The following is an 18,958-nucleotide window of genomic DNA, read 5'->3' as shown; positions in this document are numbered from 1 at the left end:
GGGCATTCCGAGTGGTTAGAGAAATACACACGCTTCTGATTTCTTTGTACAACATGTAAAGAGACTTCTGTATTGCTGTTTTTGTGATTTAATTTGATTTTGATTGGCAGCTACGATTTTTTCTGTGGTTTTAATTTATCTAAGGTCTCTGCCTGCAGAGGACGTGTACAATTGCCTGGAAGACTGTTTGCTTTGTCGGCCTTAGTATATTTATTGACATTAGCAAGTGTTTCAAAGAGGTTTTACAGTGAGTAGTGCGGCGATGAAGCGCTCGAGCCTCTGTGTGAATACTCTAACGCAGTGCATTTCTGTCAGTAGCTGACTGTACACGAGTGTCAAACTGTTAAGCTATTTCTTTGTAAAATAGTCCAACGGAATGCATAGAATTTTTTCCTGTAAAGTATTTTTTTAATAAACAAAGTCTGATTTTGTCCTTTACCGGCCTGGCTGCTTATTTCTGCTCTAGAGCCGCAGCGGCGGCGGTGGGCGGCCGGGGCGGAGCCGGGCTCGGCGCTCTCCTAGTGGTGCCTGGGCGGGGGCGGGGCGGGGCGGGGGCAGGCGGAGGCAGCCGAGCACCGGGCTCGCGGCCGTCTCCAGGGTAACAGCGGCCCGGGCCGGGGCCGGGGCCGGTACCGGGTCTAGGGCCAGGTCCGGGCCGCCCCGAGCTCGCCGCCGCCCCGCGGCGCCCCATGGCCTCTCGCGACAGGGATGCCATTTCCTGGTACCAGAAGAAGGTGAGTGCGGCGCGGCGCGGGCGGGCGCGGGCCCGGCCGTGCCTTCAGCCTCCTCTTCCTCCAGATCGGGGCCTACGACCAGCAGATATGGGAGAAGTCCATCGAGCAGACCGAGATGAAGGTAACGGCGGCGGCCGGCCGCCCTCGCAGCCCGGGCTCGGCTTGCCCTCGCGGCTAACAGGCCTTTGTTTTCGGCTTCGTAGGGCTTCAAAAACAAGCCTAAGAAGAAGGGTCACATTCAGCCTGATCTGATCGACGTGGACTTAATCAGAGGTGAGCGGTGCAAGAGAGAGATGCTGGTGTCTGGCGTCCCCGCACAGCCGTTACTGCGTCGCTGCTTTGCGCAGGGCGGGGGAAAGGCGAGCCTGTTCTCTGGCAGGTATTTTTTCTTGAACTGTTAAGTGGCTGCCCGGAGCCTGAGTCATTTGGCTTTCTGGCAGCAGCAGCGCGGATCATTGTTGAAGCCACAGACCTTACCACCGGGGTAGAGTGCCTGTGCTTGCTAGCATTGGTGCAAAAGGAGCGCTGAAAACCCGAAAGCAGAGGCAGGAGGAATTCAGGGTGGTTCAGCAAAAGCAATGCTGAGTAGTTGGTGAGAGCAGACTAGGGTAGGAAGGGAAGGATCAGCAGCCAGTGTGCTGAGATAAGATGAGCGGCTACTTTTAGATGAGCTATATAGGTTGGACGAGTGCCTGAAGTTGGGCTGCTGTCACCCTTCTGAACTGCAGCCTTCTGGCAGGGTTTGGTCTTGGCCAAAGAGGAAGTCGTAAGTAAGGAAATTCTTGTAATTCACAACTAATGACTTGTTTGTTTTTTCCATTAATTCCAAGGCTCTACATTTGCCAAAGCCAAGCCTGAAATTCCGTGGACATCGCTAACTCGGAAAGGAATTGTGAGAGTTTTATTTTTTCCGTTATTCAGCCAGTGGTGGATACAGGTTACTTCCCAGCGTATTTTTATGTGGCTCCTGGTGCTCTACGTTATGCAAGGTAAGGGGTGGTAGCAGTCTGTGCCACCATCCTTTTTCTCCAGGGAATGTGGCATCGTTTTGTAGTCCATAATCTAACGCATGAGGATCCTATCTGAAACCTACTTAATGTAGATGTCAAGATGTGTGGCACTAGTATTTGCCGAAATTATAAAACAGAGTAAAAGTAAATCATTAAAGACAGAACAACTGGGCCATGCTCTTAATTTTTGCATTTGATACAATTTTCTCCTTTTCAGTCATAGCAGTTGTGTTGTATTTCATGATGCCTGTTGTGAATGCAAGTGAAGTCATGGGACCAATGTGCCTTATGTTACTGATGGGAACTGTTCACTGTCAAATAGTGTCCACCCAGATCAACAAACCTTCCGGAAACAACAGCCTCAGCAGGCGGAGGAGGTGAGCGGGGTAACGGGTTCATTTGTTGGCATCAAAGCGTATGATGGATTGCTCATGGTAGAAGTTAATGGGTAACTATCTTCTCTTCTGTTTTTACATAAATATGTTATTTAACCATAACTGTGAAAATGAGTATTTTTTGTCTTGCTTGTAGTCTTCACATAACCAAGACAAACACTGCAAATTTACCAGGCTATGATAAGTCTGGTTTAGTTGTCAGTTGGGCCTTTTTCTAATGTAGTTCTTAATACAGTTTATTTTTGTGGCCAGAGGAGGGCATTCTGTGCAGAAAGGCATCTTCAAGGTTTTGCAAACCAGTCTGGTGTCCTGCTTTAGCATTAACTGCAGGGAAGTGCTGATGTGTATTGAGAACAGGCAAATGATGACAGCTATGACTGTGGTGGATTCATTGCTGGCAATTTGTTTATGCATGTGGGAGATCCTATGGTTCATCTACTAGATGTTTAACTGTTAGGTGTCTAACTCAGTTTAAACACTGATGTAATATATTTGAACACAGGGTGATGGATGTGGATAGAGTTTTGCCTCCATTAGATTTCTACAGTAAAGATTTTGTCCAAATTTCTGTCTGTTGCATCCTTTACTAGTGATATACTGATGTCCTGTGGGTATATGCATGACTTCTGTTAATCCAAATAAATTTTATTTTATTTGGAAATAAGCATTCTGTCTGCATGACCTAAGAAAAATATCATCTTAAAAGGCTGTTCAAATCTGATTCAGATCTTTTAAGAAAGACCTCAAAGTAGCTTGCTATGCAAATTTAATTATCCTCTTTTTAAAAATCAGGAAGTTACGCAAATCTGTGGGTGTCGATGGGAACAGTTGGTCTTCTCCTGACAAAAACAGTAAAGAAGAGCAGTCTGAATCTGCATCCATTCTTAACAATTTATTTAGTATGCTTTTTCGAAGGAGGTATGTGATCTTCACTGAGTTTGGTGTATTTGTAACGATGCTGTGAACAATTTGATATCTGGAGAACGAAGGCAGAATGTATACTGTCACTGACATCCCCAAAGTCTGCCAACTAGTTTCTTTTGAAATAAAAGCACTCTTGGTATCGTAGGAGGCTGATTCTGCATTAATTTTTAGTATGTCCTTATTAGGAGATCATACCATGTCTCATGCTATAGCTAAAACTGAACGTTAGATGAGTTGCAGAAAGTGACAGAGCTTATTTTTATTTATCAGATAAGTGACCTTTCTTGAATGTGTATGCTCAAATTATGTTACTGTTTTACCTGATTTCCAGAAGCAATTGTGCCTTCTAGTTTAAGTTGCTTGAATAGTCATCCCACTTTACCACCTTACTTTTTCTAAAAGTAACTCGAGGAAGAGGAAGATAGATAGTATTTCTTTGTCTTCTGCTGTTTTCTCAGGTGAGTTTCTTGATGAGTTTTCAACTGAAAGGTCCTTTCTCTTGATGAGGTCTTCTTGTCTTCTGAATTGCTCTTATTTATTTTTTTTCAAAATAATAATAAGAAAAAATTTCCCTCTTGGTTTAGAAGTTTTAAGAATCTATTAAGAGTTACAAAAGAACTGTACAGTGAGAGTGAAGCAGATATAAGTCTCTTCAACAGATTCAGGACGCACAGAGCCTGTCAGCAGAAGACAATGATGTATTCCCTTAGCTAGATTGTTTAATGTTGTACCTGTGTGGCAAGCAGAACAGACCGTGATGTTTTCCTCAAAGAGTTTTTCTCTGACATAAAAGCATTTAATTGTATTTTCTCTCATAGGATTAGAAGAGTAAAGTTGGTAGCTGAGAAAGGGACTGAGACAGAAAATGGTGTGAATGCTGTGAATAATGGCATTAAGCACAGACATTCCAGATCTGAATACAGGCTGTTGCACTTCAAAGAGAAAAATAAACTTTCCGATGCGGAAAAGAGCCATCAGGTACTGGCAGGAAAGATCCATTTGAAGTCGGAAATTTCAGTGTATTCTGTATGTGCCCAAAAGTTTGTTGATACTTAACTGTATGGTTTGATCTAATACAGGATACTGCTGCCTTCTACTAATCTTTGCTTGCATATAGGAAACCTGAAAACCCTTTCTACTTCTCGACTGAACAGCTGACATGGTGCTAATACTTTACTGTCAGCATCTTTTCATCTGTTACAACAGTCAAGTATGTTGAACACAGACAATCCTGGAAAATGTCTGTTTTACCACGGTGCTTGTTTAGTTGTGGAGGTTTCTGATCACAAGATGTTCAGTTAAGGAAGACTGCTAATAATGATTAAAAATAAAGAAATTAGCAATTTTCAAAAGCAGTTCTGTAAAATAATTTGCCTTGCAAACAGTTCCCCACAATATCCTCTCGGGGGGAGGCAGGAAAGTAAAGACTGAAACATGCCTTGGAGAGAGAGAAAGATGGATTTAAAAGTATTGTGACCCTCTGTTGTAACCTCTAAAACATGAAGTTTTGTGAAGTTAGTTTTGAGGCTCCTCTGGGTCAGTAAGGTGTTAACTTCTACCTGAAGAACTTAGATTACAATCTGTACAGAACACTGTAGTACTGTGCCATCCCAACTCCTCTGTTTCTAGGCATTTGGAGAGGAGCAGAGCTAGGCGTAGGGGGACACATCTCATGATTTCGGGTCTGCTAGCCACCAGCTTGTAGATACGTCTGTGCTCCTGGGCTTAAGGCTGCTGCTAAGACATAGCCAAGAGCTGCTGCTGCCTCTTCCCACCCTTGCCCCAAATCCAACTCCACCCCACCCAAGATTCCCTCTCATTACCTCTGTGGCAAGGCAAGGGCGGGGGTAGGGAGTTAAAATTGGTGATGTCTCTGTGATGCTAAGTTGGATTCTGTTTCTGCATGTTCTGTGGAGATCGTCTTCTGCTGGCTTTTGCAGGCAATTAGAGATGACTGTGGATACCAGTGTAGTTGCAGCACTGGCTTTGAACCTTTGGTTTGATGCAATCCAGGTTGGTCCTTTTTTGGTGCCTTAGTCTTATTTTGACTGCTGTATTTCTAGGATGACTGCACCAACAGAGGTGGCGTTTCTGATGAGCTTTCAAGTGAGGAGGATGCTGAAGCAATGGCACAAAGGATCTTGTTACGCCAGAATGTAGAAGGGGCTTCCAGTGACAACAGCTATGAAGAGAAGAAAAAGAGGCCTCTTGTTTCTTTGAACCAGGCTGTCTCACAGGTACTCATGTTGAATTTATGCCACTTCCCACACAATTCTTTGCTATGGATAATGAGCTGGTTTTCCTTTGGTTTTGGCAGGTCAAGCAAGCCCTTAAAAGTGCCAGAGACTCCGATAGTGTTGTGGAATCTGAACTAGAATCCACATTATATAGTCAGGTATGGTCATAAATTCAAGAGATAGAGCTTTACCGAGCATGGCCTGTGCAGGGACATCCTCCCCATCAGAACAGACCGTTATTAAATGATAGTGGTTCAGCGTCTTCAGGTATAAGGTGTGGCCTCCCTCCCTACTTGTCTGCAGCTTTGTAAACTTTGTTCACAATTGTGAGTATACTACTTTGTTTAACCAAAACAAAACAAACAAAAAAATCACTCTGTTGGCAGCATAATAAGGTCCAAACTGCCTCAAATGGCTCGTGTTGAATTGTGACAATTGCTTTTTTGGTTTGGGAGGCAGCACTGTAGCTTTTATGCTAATAAATTTTGATTATAAAATGAAGAAATAAATCTATTCTGTGATATATACTCGTTCACTTCATTACTTGTTTATCTTCCCCCCTGCCATTCCCCCCACCTGAAAATAAAATCGAAATGTAAATAAAATATATGAATAGCAAATTATACATATAAAAATTATAAATAAATATAAAATAGAAATGAAATCTTAAAATAGATTATGCAAAAGCCAGAAAACTTTTGCGTTAGAATGAGTAAGTCAATTTTTATTTTGCAAAGTTGGGAATGGAAGTGGGGAACTAATGCTATCTGTGTGACTTCCCATGTAGAAATGCTGGTTGCAAAAACTATCACTGAGTAATATTTATTGTCTTTAACAGTTTGCATCAGGTGGGTGTGCTTGGGTGTTCTTGACCGCCTGGGGGAAGCTGATTTAGCCGAAGGCTGGGGTGGAGGAGGAGGTGGTTCTGCAAACTGGGTGTGGGGCTGTGCTGTGTACATTTTGCTCATCTTCAAAGGACTCGAGGTCCTGCATTAGTGTGGGATCCCAGAGCTGTACGGTGACCCGGAGAGACTCAGAAAGTACTCGCCATGACTCTGAGACAGAAGACATGCTTTGGGATGATCTGCTTCACGGGCCAGAGTGTCGCTCGTCCTGCACCAGCGACAGTGAGGAAGTGACTGTGAGAGGTACCAGGCGGGATTTGAAGGAAGATGTTTTTCAGCAGGTTTGTTGATTTGTATCCAGTAGCTGAGAATACTGTGAGAGATTGCACACACCACCCCCACTCCCCCCCCCCCATCTGCCCAAATAACATCAAAGACACATCTGAGTGCTGTTGGTGTAATGTGAGCAACCTAATGCTGGGTGAGCCCCTTCTGTCAACGGTGGTAATCACACCGCAGTCTGGAATGATCTAAATAGTATCAGTGATCAACTCCCTCCTTCCCCCCATATTATCTGGACCGCTGCTAATCCCAAAACTAAGTATTTCACCCAAAGACGAATTTGGAATCCCCCTTCAGTCTAACTACTTTTTAGGAAAAAGCATTATTTAATAGTGGGACAGAAATAGATTATACGCCTTTTGCATTCTTTTGTCTTTTATAGAACCATTTGTTTTGGCTGCAGAATACAAGTCCAGCATCTGCAAAAGTGAGTGCACTGATCTGGGAAGGGAATGACTGTAAGAAGGTGGACATGTCTGTGCTGGAGATCAGTGGGATTATCATGAGCCGGGTAAGAGGGCTGTAAGGCGTTGCAATTTCTCTCTCGCGTGCTTTAAAAAACAACCACCAAAAATGTGCAAATGGCTATACATGCAGATATGAAGTGCAGTATAAAACTGGCCCTTCCCCAACTCCAAACAGAGTTTTCCCAAATGTTCTTACTTAAAAATTGCATAAACCAAAATTTAGGAGGTCCTGTTGAAAACAGACTGATGAGTGCCGATTGTTGGCAGTGTCTCTGCAGTGTGCTGAATCGACTGATTCTTGCACGTTTTGGACTGAAATGGGTGGAATTACATTAGGCTATGTCCTTTGAAGGGAAGGGGAACTGACTGCTTGATTGAATTAATGCTGCCACAACAGCATGCCTTTTTCTTGATGCAAAAACCCAGGTAATCACCCTATTTTTGTTCCTGCTTGCCAGGTTAATGCCTACCAGCAAGGAGTGGGTTATCAAATGCTGGGAAACATCATCACCATTGGAATAGCATTCCTACCATTCCTGTACAGACTCTTCCGCGCAGATAACCTGGAGCAGCTGTGCTCCATTTCTCTAAAGGAGCTTTTGCACATCTTCTGTGGAGCACCTGCTAGCACCCCTGTCATTGTTTTGTCTGCGATCAACTTCCTTGAAAGACTTTGCTTAACCTGGATGTTTTTCTTCATGATGTGTGTTGCTGAGAGGACATACAAACAGGTAGGTTTGAATGTACTGTTGCCTTTCATGAACCCTGGGGGTGCGTGTTCTGCCCAAACCATGCTGCCTATCGCTGAAGACACTGACAAGACAAGCATGTCTCAGCAAGCTGAAGTGTCAGCACTGGTAAGAAAGATGTCCAAGAAGTTTCAGTAGGGGAGTCTGGCAAGACTCCTATTCATCAGTCACAAACTTAAACCTGGCAATACCCTTCCTGCCCCCTGCCCCCCAAGGTAAAAATAACCTTTTAACGCCTTGAAATGGCACTCTGCATGGAAGTGAACGCTTCAACAAGGAACTATTTGTGAAGAAGAAAAAGCCTACTTAGTTGGCCTGTTCTAAGATGGAGGATTAGATAGTTGGCTGCATCACATTCAGCTCCCTCACGGCTGGGCAGTAGCTTTGTCAAAGTGGCTGTAAACGCTGCGTGGTAGGCATGCTGGCGTTATTTACTGTTTTAGCGAGAGCTTTGTGGCTACTCCTGTATAGCAAGAGCAGTCCACCTCTGCCATACACAAGATGACTCCTGTTATTTACCCGAGAGGTCGTGCACCACGGTCCCATTAGGCTTCCCCAGTGTGCCACAAGGCTAACCTTTTCTGCTGGTTACTGCTAAGCAATCCCAAGCAATCTTTTTTTAGACTAATTTATGTTTGCTTGTCTACGTTTTTGTTTTTAATTTGCAGAGGTTTTTGTTTGCCAAGCTTTTTAGTCACATTACATCTGCTCGGAAAGCCAAGAAATATGAAATTCCTCACTTTAGACTCAAGAAGGTAGAAAACATTAAGATCTGGTTATCCCTTCGTTCCTATCTGAAGGTGAGTTCTGATCCAAGATGGGTGCATTTGATTATTACAGAGGGTGTGACCAAGTCTCCAGGTACATGTACTTCACCCCGTTGCTGTCCGGCACTCTGGACAGCACTGTTTCAATCATCGGTAAACAATTACCATTAGCAGTGAGCCCCAACTTCACAGCTCTGCATCCCAACCTTAGACCTGACTCAGTGGCTTTGTTTCTGCAGAGGCGAGGCCCCCAGCGATCTGTGGATGTTGTTGTATCGTCAATCTTTTTACTGGCTCTTTCAATTGCTTTTATATGCTGTGCTCAGGTGAGATTTCCACTTTTTTTTTTTTTTAAAAAAAGGAGTAGAGGGGGAAAAAACCCACAAACTACTGGAGGCTTTTCTTTTGCCAACCTACAAAGTAAGTGCTTGAACTGTAGCTATTTGTTTCCAAAGTAATAGGGAGGGGTTTGCATATTTTAAAAGCTTTGTAATGTTTAGCTGGTAATAGGTGTGTTTGCAGAGGGAAGTGGGTTTTTATCATTAGGAAAATTTCAGGACATACATAGGCTTTTGTGCACAAAGGAAAGGACTGTCTGCCCAAGTCCCTGAAGTGTTCACAGGACATTTGATTTAAGAGGGCTGATTGCAGCACCCTCTTTAACCACTGTTTTTGAAAAGCAGGTCAATAACTATTACTTACACCTTTTAATCCTTCACTAAACCTTCTGTTAGAGTAAGCAGTGTTAGTGCTGGAGCTGTTTTCTTGGTTTGTTTGTTTTTTTGCAAGAGTGTTTAGGCAAGTTCTTGGTACCATGAAGATGCAGTTTTGGTAGCAGTAAGATCAATGATCGAGATAAATAGACAGATTGATGATTGATGATACTGACTCTGTGCTGTGATTGCTTTTCTAAGCCACAGGTTTCTGGAGGAAGTAATGCAATCCCAGTCCTGTTGAATACATACTGGGAAAGGCAGAATCAGCTTAGCCTGGCTGTGGTGGTCTAAGGCTGCCAGTGGGACAAGCGCACATGAAAGGAAAGACGTTTTATTATCAGTTAATTGGCAAGAGGGAGGAAAGAGAAAGAAGCAGCTCCTTTTCTAACCAGAAAGAAAAAAATCAAATTCCAAGCTAAAGCAAGGTTAGAAACAAGACGTTTTACTTTAACCTAGTTACATGACTGAACTACACTTGCAGGGAAAAACTGTCAGTAGCTATAGAGCACGGGGGTCTGTTCAGAAGAGGAGTAAGGGCAATGCTTTTGCACTTCTCCAAAGAACAGGCATGTTACTTGTTACTGACATTGGCATTTTTTTTCCAATACAGGTTCTTAAGGGTCACAAAACGTTTCTGAATGCAGCTTACAACTGGGAGTTCCTAATCTGGGAGGCAGCACTTCTTCTCTTTTTACTACGTCTGGCATCTTTGGGCTCTGAAACCAACAAGAAATACAGTAATATTTCAGTCTTGCTCACTGAGCAGGTATCTCTATTTAGCTTTGTGGCATGTTTGGATATAATTATTGCATTTCAAATCAGCTTAAAAATACTGGAATCAAATTTTAAATTTTAGAATTCAACACTTGGGCTGGACAGAAGGCAATAAAACACTGTACAGCTGGGGAGGGACAAGGTGTTAAAACATTTGGACGGACTCAAATACTAAAATTCTGTATTATTTTTGTCTTTGGGTTAACACGTGTTAGCCATGTCAATCGGAAAAAGAATGGTATTATCACTGCTAAATTCCTGTCTGTGGTGCATCACTTCTTTAGGAGTGACAGCAGACTGCAAAAAATGGCTCTAATTTCCCTCAGTTAGAAATTAGTTGGGGGCTAGTGCTGGAATATTAACATCTGGTCTGTAATGTGTCTCTGTCACAGATTAACTTGTACCTAAAGATGGAGAAGAAGCCAAACAAGAAAGAACAGCTCTCTCTAGTAAACAATGTTTTGAAACTATCTACAAAGCTACTGAAGGTAAGCTACTCTCGCTAAAAACACACAGTTGCTAAATTTCACGGAAGCAATGACTAATGACAATGACTGCGTGTTTCTGCTCTTCCCATTTCTCTTGTCTCTTGATGAGGTAAGTTGGTTCTTGCAAAGGGAGCTTTTCTGTGCTTCTGTAGCCATGGCGTCAGACTAAGCAGTACAAGACCTCTGTAGTTAATTAGTGCTACAAACATTTGATTAGTGGCAGCTTACTATGATTTAGGTAAGTGAGAGGAGAGGCTAGTATGAACACAGCAAGTCTCCTTAACTGCTTGAATCTTATTTTCCTTCAGCAGCTTCGATGTTGAAGCTTGTTGACAGTAGCAGAGTAGATATTTGGAAAAGAAAGAGCATAGTCTAAGAGCCACATAAATTAGTCTAGACAAATTCTATAGCCTGTAGTGTCAGGCTCATGTTACACAGCTGGTGTTTCTACAAAGGAGGCTCTTCAGATTCATCTTTGAGCTGGGAGACCTGAGAGTGGGAATTTCTGTACATACATTTAAGTAAGGATACAGAGGCAGTACATAATTAGCAAAGTTTGCCAGAAAGCCAGTATTAAGCTAAAAGTCAGAAGATGTACTTCCTCCTGGTATGGACTAATGCTAATGGACTTTTTTTTCCTTTCACTGCAGGAATTAGATACTCCATTTAGGCTATATGGACTGACCATGAATCCATTAATCTACAATATAACACGTGTTGTAATACTCTCTGCTGTCTCAGGTGTTATAAGTGATCTTCTAGGATTCAATATCAGAGTAAGTGTAACTCCCATACAAACTAATAGGAAACATCTTGTAGGGGTCACTTCTGTACCATTGCCAGGTTCCTCCCACCCAAGCAGAAAGGTCGTGGGTTTGAATTCGTCTCCCTCTACGTGGCAATTCCAGAGAACAGACCTCGCTGAATGAATCTCTGTCTCCCTCAGCCAGTCTGGGGGGGAAGGACAGGGCTGACTTAAATTTCAGCCCCATTCAGGTCTTCGGTGCCCACTTAAAGCCATGAGTCAGAATCCTGGGTTCCTTCCCTTTAGAATGAAGTCACAGTCCTCCTGTGGCTCACACTTTTAAATCGGAGCTTGATGAGCAGAGCATTCAAATGCAGGATGGGCAAAGGAGACCGAGTTTTACCTGTAGATTAAAAGCATTCAGACCTACGGCTTTCAGACCAATACTCACTCTCTGCATCTCTTTTCAGTTATGGAAAATTAAATCGTGAACTGACGAAACATCAGCACTCAGCCCCCTCCACAAGAAAGACCAGAGAAGATAACCAGTAGCTTGAGCAAAAAGCAGAGGTGCTCTCAAACTACAGAAGTCTGTAATTACAATTTTTTAACAGATTCTCAGTGTATGTGTCAAAAGTTCTCCCTCTGCTTTACTGTTCTGTAACATACAGAATAAACTGGTTTAATTAGCAAAGTCATCTCATAGCATGGACACAGAGCGAAACAAAATTAATGGCGCCAAATACTGGTAGCTGGCAGTGAAAATAGCAGGAACTGTGTGCACACATGTGGGGCATCAAAAGCTAAAAGCCATTGAGAGCTCCTACAGCAGGGACACCGATGATTGCTTCCAGGTGCCTTGCTTTGGTAAAACCTGAATCCTGTGCATGTGACAAGTGAAGAGTCAGCCCTCCTGTGCAGTTAGCATCATCCTTTTTCAGAGAGCTCTGGAGGTCCACTGAAGTTTTTCAATTTGTACATCCTTCTTCAGCGCTCTGCTCAGACTGATAATAATTAGATCCATTTATCTGAACATGCTGAAGAGTATTTCTTGTCTTACAAGCTCAGCGGGCTTGAGGCTTTGCCTCTTTATCCTGAACTACTGCAGGATGCAGCAAAATTTGGTCTGCGCAAGATGAATTCTGCCTCTGTGCTGACAGTTAAGCAATAGAACAGATTCATGCTGGTTGGCTTACGTTGGGTCTTCTGCAAATAAATGATCATTTTTTGAAAACATTAGTTACCTGAGAACAACCTTACCACACAAACTACAAGTAAAGCATTTATCAGCTATAGGCTATTTTGCTATAACCCCTCCGTTACGCTTGGCCCGGGCTCTGTACCAAGGGCATCCTGGCATGTCTTTTTCTGACAAGCAGCTTTACTCTGCGTTCTGAGAAGCTGTTGCAGCTCTGCACTGCAACAGTGCCTGAAGCTGGAAAACCTGAGGAAGAACCTGTTGTGAGACTCAGTTGAGCAGAAGAGATCTGGCAAAGACTTCCTCATCCAAAAGTAGGTTGATGTTTAGAAAGGGCATAGGAGAGAAACAAAATGTTTTGAAGACATCTGTTAAACTTACATTTTCCTTATCTGATAGAACATACTGGAGTCAGATATTAGTAATGAAAAAAGCAAAAACTGAGGAACTTTTCATAGCTTCATTCTTTCACATAAGGGGTAAGATGGCATAAGAATTTTTGGTAGTAAATTGTTTACAGCTATTTTCTGTACAAGCAAAAGTTGTAAGATGTAAAAGGAGATGACAACTTTATATATCAAAATGTACAAATAAACCTACAGTACAAGTATTTAATCATTAACAACTGTTTCTACATGACTTGATGATTATTATAATACCTTTGTTGAACATTTGTTATTTGAACAGGGAGTCAAGGAAGCTTCCAATAATAAATTGCATTCATTTTCCAGAAGAGTATTATGTTTGTGGGTAAAACCTGGGTCATAGATTTAGCTGTTTGAAGTATCACACCACTGAACGTCAACAAAGACTCTGTTTTATACAGTGCAGAACCAACAGGCCATGAACTAGAGTTTCTTTTTAATATCTATATAAAAAATAATGAGCGATTTACAGGTCTCTCTCTAGTCAGAACTTCAGAAGTATGTATAAAGGTGCTGTACAATATATAAACATTTACACCCAGTACATCCATACATTGCTTAGCATTCCAAGGCCACATTGCTAAGTCATCTGACACAGTAAGTACAGATACAAGTTCTATGGAAGGAGAAATCACACACAGGTAAGACACTAAATCAGGTCACATTAACGTATAGAAAAAAATATAGGGGTAGTTGATGACAGGGAAATAATTTCAGTGGTGCTAATTCATCTTTGTATGAAACATCTGAATTTGTTACTGTGCTCAGTGGTTAGGGCAAGTGCATACAACTCAACATAAAACAGAATCTCTTGTTAAGAATGCATGGTTAACGTCTACATAGGCTACTTCAAAGTATTAAATATTTTCACAGTCATACTCCACAACATGGAGTATTTGTACGTATTATGCTACACAGCAAATCTCAACGGATCATCCAATGTCAAGCAGCAGAGCACAGTTTACATCTGCTTTAAAGCCTATTTCATTTTCAAAGTCTTTGTTTAAAAAGCTGTTTGAGTAGTCATCTGTACTTCTAAAGAATCCAACTCAGAACTGATTCACTGTGCTTCATTAAGCTTTAAAAACATTAAATGTTTCAAAGCCAAAACGAGATACTCACTCATTCAAATTAACAAATCGTTTTAGTTAGTTTGAATTCTAACATGAGTAAGTAAAGCTTGACCTTTTACACTTCTTTCTCCTGCAAACTGGACCAATGGGCTCCTTTTACCACTTTTTTGCAGTCATTAAAAACCTAACATGTCAGGAAATCGTCACTAAAACTGAAAAGAAAATAAACCCCTTCAATTTATGCAGTCTGCTGTTCTTACAGGTGTAGGACTGATGTGTCAGTAGATTCTGGTGATAACATTCCTCTTTTTAAAATACGTATTCTAGCCCAAAGCATAGGTACTAAGTCTCATGTACGCTGTATGTCATCCTATTTAGCACTCTTGGAACAGGTCACACATTCAAAGTAACATATGGGAGATTCCTAATATCCACAGGCAAGAACTTCATTTAAGAAGCTACTGTGGTTCTGTCCTAAAGGTCAGCGGTTATCTCTACAGAGGGAAAGGTCTGATTCCTAACTAGCATTAAATAATTAAAGATGGAAGTTCAGTATACAGCACCACAACGAGGCCGAAAATAAACGTGCACCCATGGCTTGCGTTTACAAAGAATGCTAAGGATGACACAGTGCCACCAGTGAAACCAAAGGGATTATGTTATTTAACAGAACCCAGAATTTTCTCTTTTCAACAGATGTTTGCAAACAGTTGTTTTAAGCATCCTTATGAATCAAGAAAATAAAGCAATTTTGCTGTGTTCATAAAAAGCAAAATTACAAAACATTGATTATGTCAAATATAATTTTTATCTACACGATTTTGCATTAGGTATAAAAATTTAAGAAAAATCCTCAATTGAACAGCATCAGTGGCTCATTTGCTGCCCCAGAATTGATAGAACCAACTCACCCATCTTCTTACTGAACCAGTAAGAACATGTGTATTTCCTTATGTAAACATGAAACATGCTCTTGAGAAAATACCCATTTCAAACAAAACCTTGCCTTTCCTGTGACTGGAATGCATGTGAGAAGGATTAGATTGACTGGATACAGTAGATAACTTGGCACAAGAACAAGAAGTGAGTCATGATCACATTGGCAATATAGGCATTAAATAATTTTGTTCAGAAACTCACAATACTATCTGAGAAAGCCGTAGCAGTGCAACGTTGAGAGCAGCAGAACACCGCCTTCAAAAGGACAAGGGGACAGCAGCTTATGGAAGAGTTTCATTTAAGCAATCCAAAAGGTCCTTCATGCAGCTTAGATAATTTAAGAACAAATCAAATACTTTCCACCCTCTAACCAGTTTCTGAAAAAAAGACAACTTCGTGAAAAGAAACAATGCTTTTAAATGACCATTATTAGAAACTTGATTAAAACATGTTCTAAAAAAAAAGTGTCAGTCAAACCCGTTTTTCAGCTACACCTGCTGTTTGGGTGACTTTACATGCGCTTGGTACCCTCCAAGGTCCAGGAGTTATCGCTGTTTTCTTGACTGGAGAACTATTCTCAGATTTGGAAATTCCATCATCTTTGGTTTCATCGGGCAGCTCCATGTGTCTCTCTCTGTGTTGTCTGTTCAGCTTAACAGTCTCCTGTGTTTCTAGCCTTCTTTGTTTCTCCATGGAAAGCAGTGGAATATTGGAAAGACTGGAACTTTTGAATCTGCTGGAACTTGGTCCTCCAGAGTTTGAGTTCTTTATTTTTTCATCTTCAGATGTGTTTCTCCTGGAGTCACTGAACAGAAGATTATTCTCATCAAATGCTGCATGTTGTCGCTCTGGAGACCACCATTCCGCCTTTCCAGACGTTGTCTGCTTTGTGTCTTTCCTGGTGACTCCTCTTTTACCATTTCCACCTTTCAACTGCTCAACAGTCATCTTATCGCCACCAGTTGTTCTATCTTGATACGCTTGTAACCTGCCTGCCGTTTCTACGTTTCCTTGCTTACTGAGATGCTTTTGGGGACTGTCGGACCTTCCTTGATTTCCACTGGAATACTCTTTTTTGTTACTATTGTTCGTCCCTATTTCTGTGGGTTTGCTCTCACTCTTTCTGGAACTGTCAGATTTATGTGAGAGGTTGCCATAGGTTTTTTCAGGATCCCCTTTTCTGGGGCTGTGGAATCCTGTGTGAGGATGTCCCTCAGCAGCCACTAACTTTTCTGGACTTGCAGATCTGTCTCTTCTGGTGCCCAATTCCAAACTACCTTTTGTGATTTCAAACCCAGGGCTGGAGGGACATTCCCATCTGTTCTTTGTTCTCTGGGGGGAAGACTGAGGCTTCATCTCAAACTGGTTTTCAGTTAAAGTGCTTATCTTTTCAGGCACAGTGTTCTTTGCTTGTTCCAGTTTCTCAGACAGCTGAACTCTCATTAAAGCTTCTCCTGGTAGTGGTAAATAACATGCTTCAGATGGGGAAGCAGAATGTGAAGATGAAGATAATGGTGACTGTTCTTCATATATTACATTTGACGAAGATGGATTATAACTATCCCAATCACCTGGAAGGGAACAGTGACAGATTTGACTGAATGACTACCAAAAAAATATAAATCACTAAATATTTCAGAAACATGCATACTACTGAGGTTCCAGGATGTTACTCGAAATCTTCAAGTTAAAAAAGACTATGTAGTGGCATACTCTCAAAGCCTTATTTAGTCAGTCTTCTATATTGCATTGTTCTACAACCTACACCAACCATAAGCATGTGATTTGGGAAAAAACTTGTGCTTAGAATGCTGGCACGATCTCTGCGGGACCGACATGGTCTTGTATCAGCACAACTTTAGAGCCTACATAGCAAAACTGCAAAATAGGAAGTCCCTGACCTACATCGTTTATTATAAGAAAACCAAATTAACTGAAACTGTTACGCTAAAAGAAAACTGAAAACAGTGAAAAGTTGAGGTTATTCATAGCTTTGCACTTAATAATAGGAAGAGATGAAACACAAGACATGCAGATTTACCAAGTCTTTAAGGAAAAACCAAGAAAAGCACTGAAAGCCCTTAATGTTGCTCAGGTTTCACGTAGGGACACAGACTGGAAGGAGCCAAACCTGAAGGAGGAAGAGAAAAAGCCCAGAACTACATACCAAAATCACCGAGTACAGCAAGCAAGATTTCAATCAGAAATGTATGATTAATAGCAAGACAAGAGGCAACAAAACCCTTCTGTTCTCCACAGCTGCTGATCTGATCTAAGCTGCTCAACCCAGTTTCAGGCCTCACTTTTGACAGAGGGCTGGACCAGATGGTCTGCAGAGGTTCCTTCAGACTGTTCTATGATTCTGTATTTCTACCTCAGACTCAGGAGGTTTCCGTGAACAAGAGGGCCAGGAGTGATTCCAGATAACTACCCCAGTGCCCTCATGGTGCAGGATAAACACCATTTATCACTGCTGAAATTACACCAAGCTTTAATAGCTGTTAGTAAGGAGAGAGCTGGAGGTGCCCTCACACTGCCTCCCTCTCTTCCAGCTTGTAAATACTGGTTTTAAAAAGGACCTCAACAGAAGCTCAGCAGAGCACAAGGAGGACTATATTTAACTTTCACCCGTAATGAGAAGGTAATTCAGTGTGAGAGACAAACCCAGCCAGCCAGGAATCTAGCAAGATGGCACAGAACAGACCTCGCAGTTCACAGATGGGCTGTTTCCGTGCCATGCGCTAATTCATTGATTTTACTGTGCTGTGCAGGTTGGAACAGTAAGATGTTAAGAGCCATCTTCTAGCTCTCTGGAGGAAAGAAATGGAGAAAGTTTGAGCAGGTTTTATCCCTTGAGTGGATGCCAGTTGCTGCCTGTAAATGACTGAACACAACAAACTATTCCCTAGTTCAATCTGTGTGTTCTAAAATTTTCAAAGGATAAACTCATGGTTGGTAACTATTACTGAAAAGCTCTTCATCAGAAAAAGTGACCTTACAATTTAAGAAGTTTACCATCAGAATCTTGGTGTCAGCATCAAGGGTTAAAAGATTAAAATGTGTACTTGGAGAGAAAGTGCTTTAAAATACTGCCACAGCCACAAGTCTTTTTGATTTGTCATTTTGGAGCACTTCCTAAGCCAGACTCAAAACCATCAATTCTGTGCTCTGTAGCTGAACTCAGAGCTCCTGCAAGCATTTGCTTTTCTGTCCTTCCTTTTTTTTTTTTTTTTTTGCCTACAAAGTTGTGCTTTCCTGGTGTAGATGCAGACGGCACAACTTCAAACAAACAGAATCCATTTTGAGAGCAAAGCTGTCTCTCCCCATGCTTTCTGAAGTTTTGGCTTTGAAAAACATAGCATTCCATAATTTAGAAGGGTAAAAACAGTGAAGCAAATCTGTACAGAAATAATATTCTTAACAAGATAGGCATTTTGAACTGAATACTGTATCATAGAGAATTTTAATTTAAATTAAAAGGCAATCAGTGTCAATTATCACAGTTGTATAGGAAAACTTGATTAGCTTGGACAGAACTGAGAAACTTACTACAATTACAAATATGCAATATTCACTGTGCAATATTCCTAGGTACTTGTCATGTGTTAATTTTACCAAAAATATTCCTTATATTTTAAAACAAATACAAACACCTGCACGGCTGTCAAAAAGGGAACTACTAACTACTTCAGTGAACAAGCACCAAAGTCTCCTTCTCAGACTGTACTCCATTGCCTTGAACCCTCAAACAAAAGAGCACTTGAGATGACGTACTGTGATCTGGTATCAAGCCAGTCCCCGGTCTCAGCAGCAGCAAAACTTTATTCCCTCCAGCCTGAATCAGCTCAATGGCTCGTGTGTGAGTGATTCCTTGGGTGGGTTCTCCATTAATTTCAACAATTTGGTCACCAACCTGATGAGAAAATAGCAACCAGGTTAGTCTTTATGAATCTCTGACACCGTAAACTGATTTTTAATTTAGAAAAAAATAGAGGCAGATGCTTCTATCTTTCCTCTCACACTACAATCCACTCAGCAATAGCAACACCATTCCATGGCTGCTGATTAACGTGGCGCGGTGCAACGCAACGCTCTGGCAGTTCAGAGCTCTTCATGCAGGTCTTCTGCTC

The 18,958-nt window shown here is 41.7% G+C and overlaps 2 protein-coding genes across 3 annotated transcripts in view; one reads left to right on the top strand and one right to left on the bottom strand.

The window, feature by feature from the left end:
- Positions 1-689: 689 nt before the first annotated feature.
- On the top strand, positions 690-14,688 carry PHTF1 (putative homeodomain transcription factor 1). The gene is made up of 18 exons (XM_059831175.1): positions 690-734; positions 799-855; positions 938-1,007; positions 1,565-1,723; positions 1,962-2,121; positions 2,932-3,057; positions 3,882-4,041; positions 5,127-5,291; positions 5,381-5,458; positions 6,277-6,486; positions 6,870-6,998; positions 7,413-7,685; positions 8,372-8,503; positions 8,710-8,796; positions 9,797-9,952; positions 10,353-10,448; positions 11,099-11,224; positions 11,664-14,688. The coding sequence occupies exons 1-18, from the start codon at positions 690-692 to the stop codon at positions 11,682-11,684; spliced, it is 2,250 nt and encodes a 749-aa protein (XP_059687158.1). The 3' UTR covers positions 11,685-14,688.
- Positions 14,689-14,690: 2 nt separating this feature from the next.
- Positions 14,691-18,958, bottom strand: part of MAGI3 (membrane associated guanylate kinase, WW and PDZ domain containing 3) — a 72,678-nt gene continuing 68,410 nt past the window's right edge. The window contains exons 20-21 of one of the 2 annotated variants that reach the window (XM_059831173.1): positions 18,603-18,741; positions 14,691-16,399 (exon numbers count right to left, since the gene is read on the bottom strand). In XM_059831173.1, coding sequence (XP_059687156.1) covers positions 15,300-16,399; positions 18,603-18,741 — 1,239 coding nt within the window. In that variant the 3' untranslated portion in view covers positions 14,691-15,299. Of the gene's footprint in view, positions 16,400-16,886; positions 16,960-18,602; positions 18,742-18,958 lie in introns of those variants that run through there. The other variant, XM_059831174.1, reaches the window with a different exon arrangement.

This window comes from Gavia stellata, chromosome 30 (assembly GCF_030936135.1).
Source record: "Gavia stellata isolate bGavSte3 chromosome 30, bGavSte3.hap2, whole genome shotgun sequence".
Classification (NCBI taxonomy): Eukaryota; Metazoa; Chordata; class Aves; order Gaviiformes; family Gaviidae; genus Gavia; species Gavia stellata.
The sequence above is the reverse complement of the archived record's forward strand: the minus strand, read 5'-3'. Positions and strand labels throughout refer to the sequence as shown.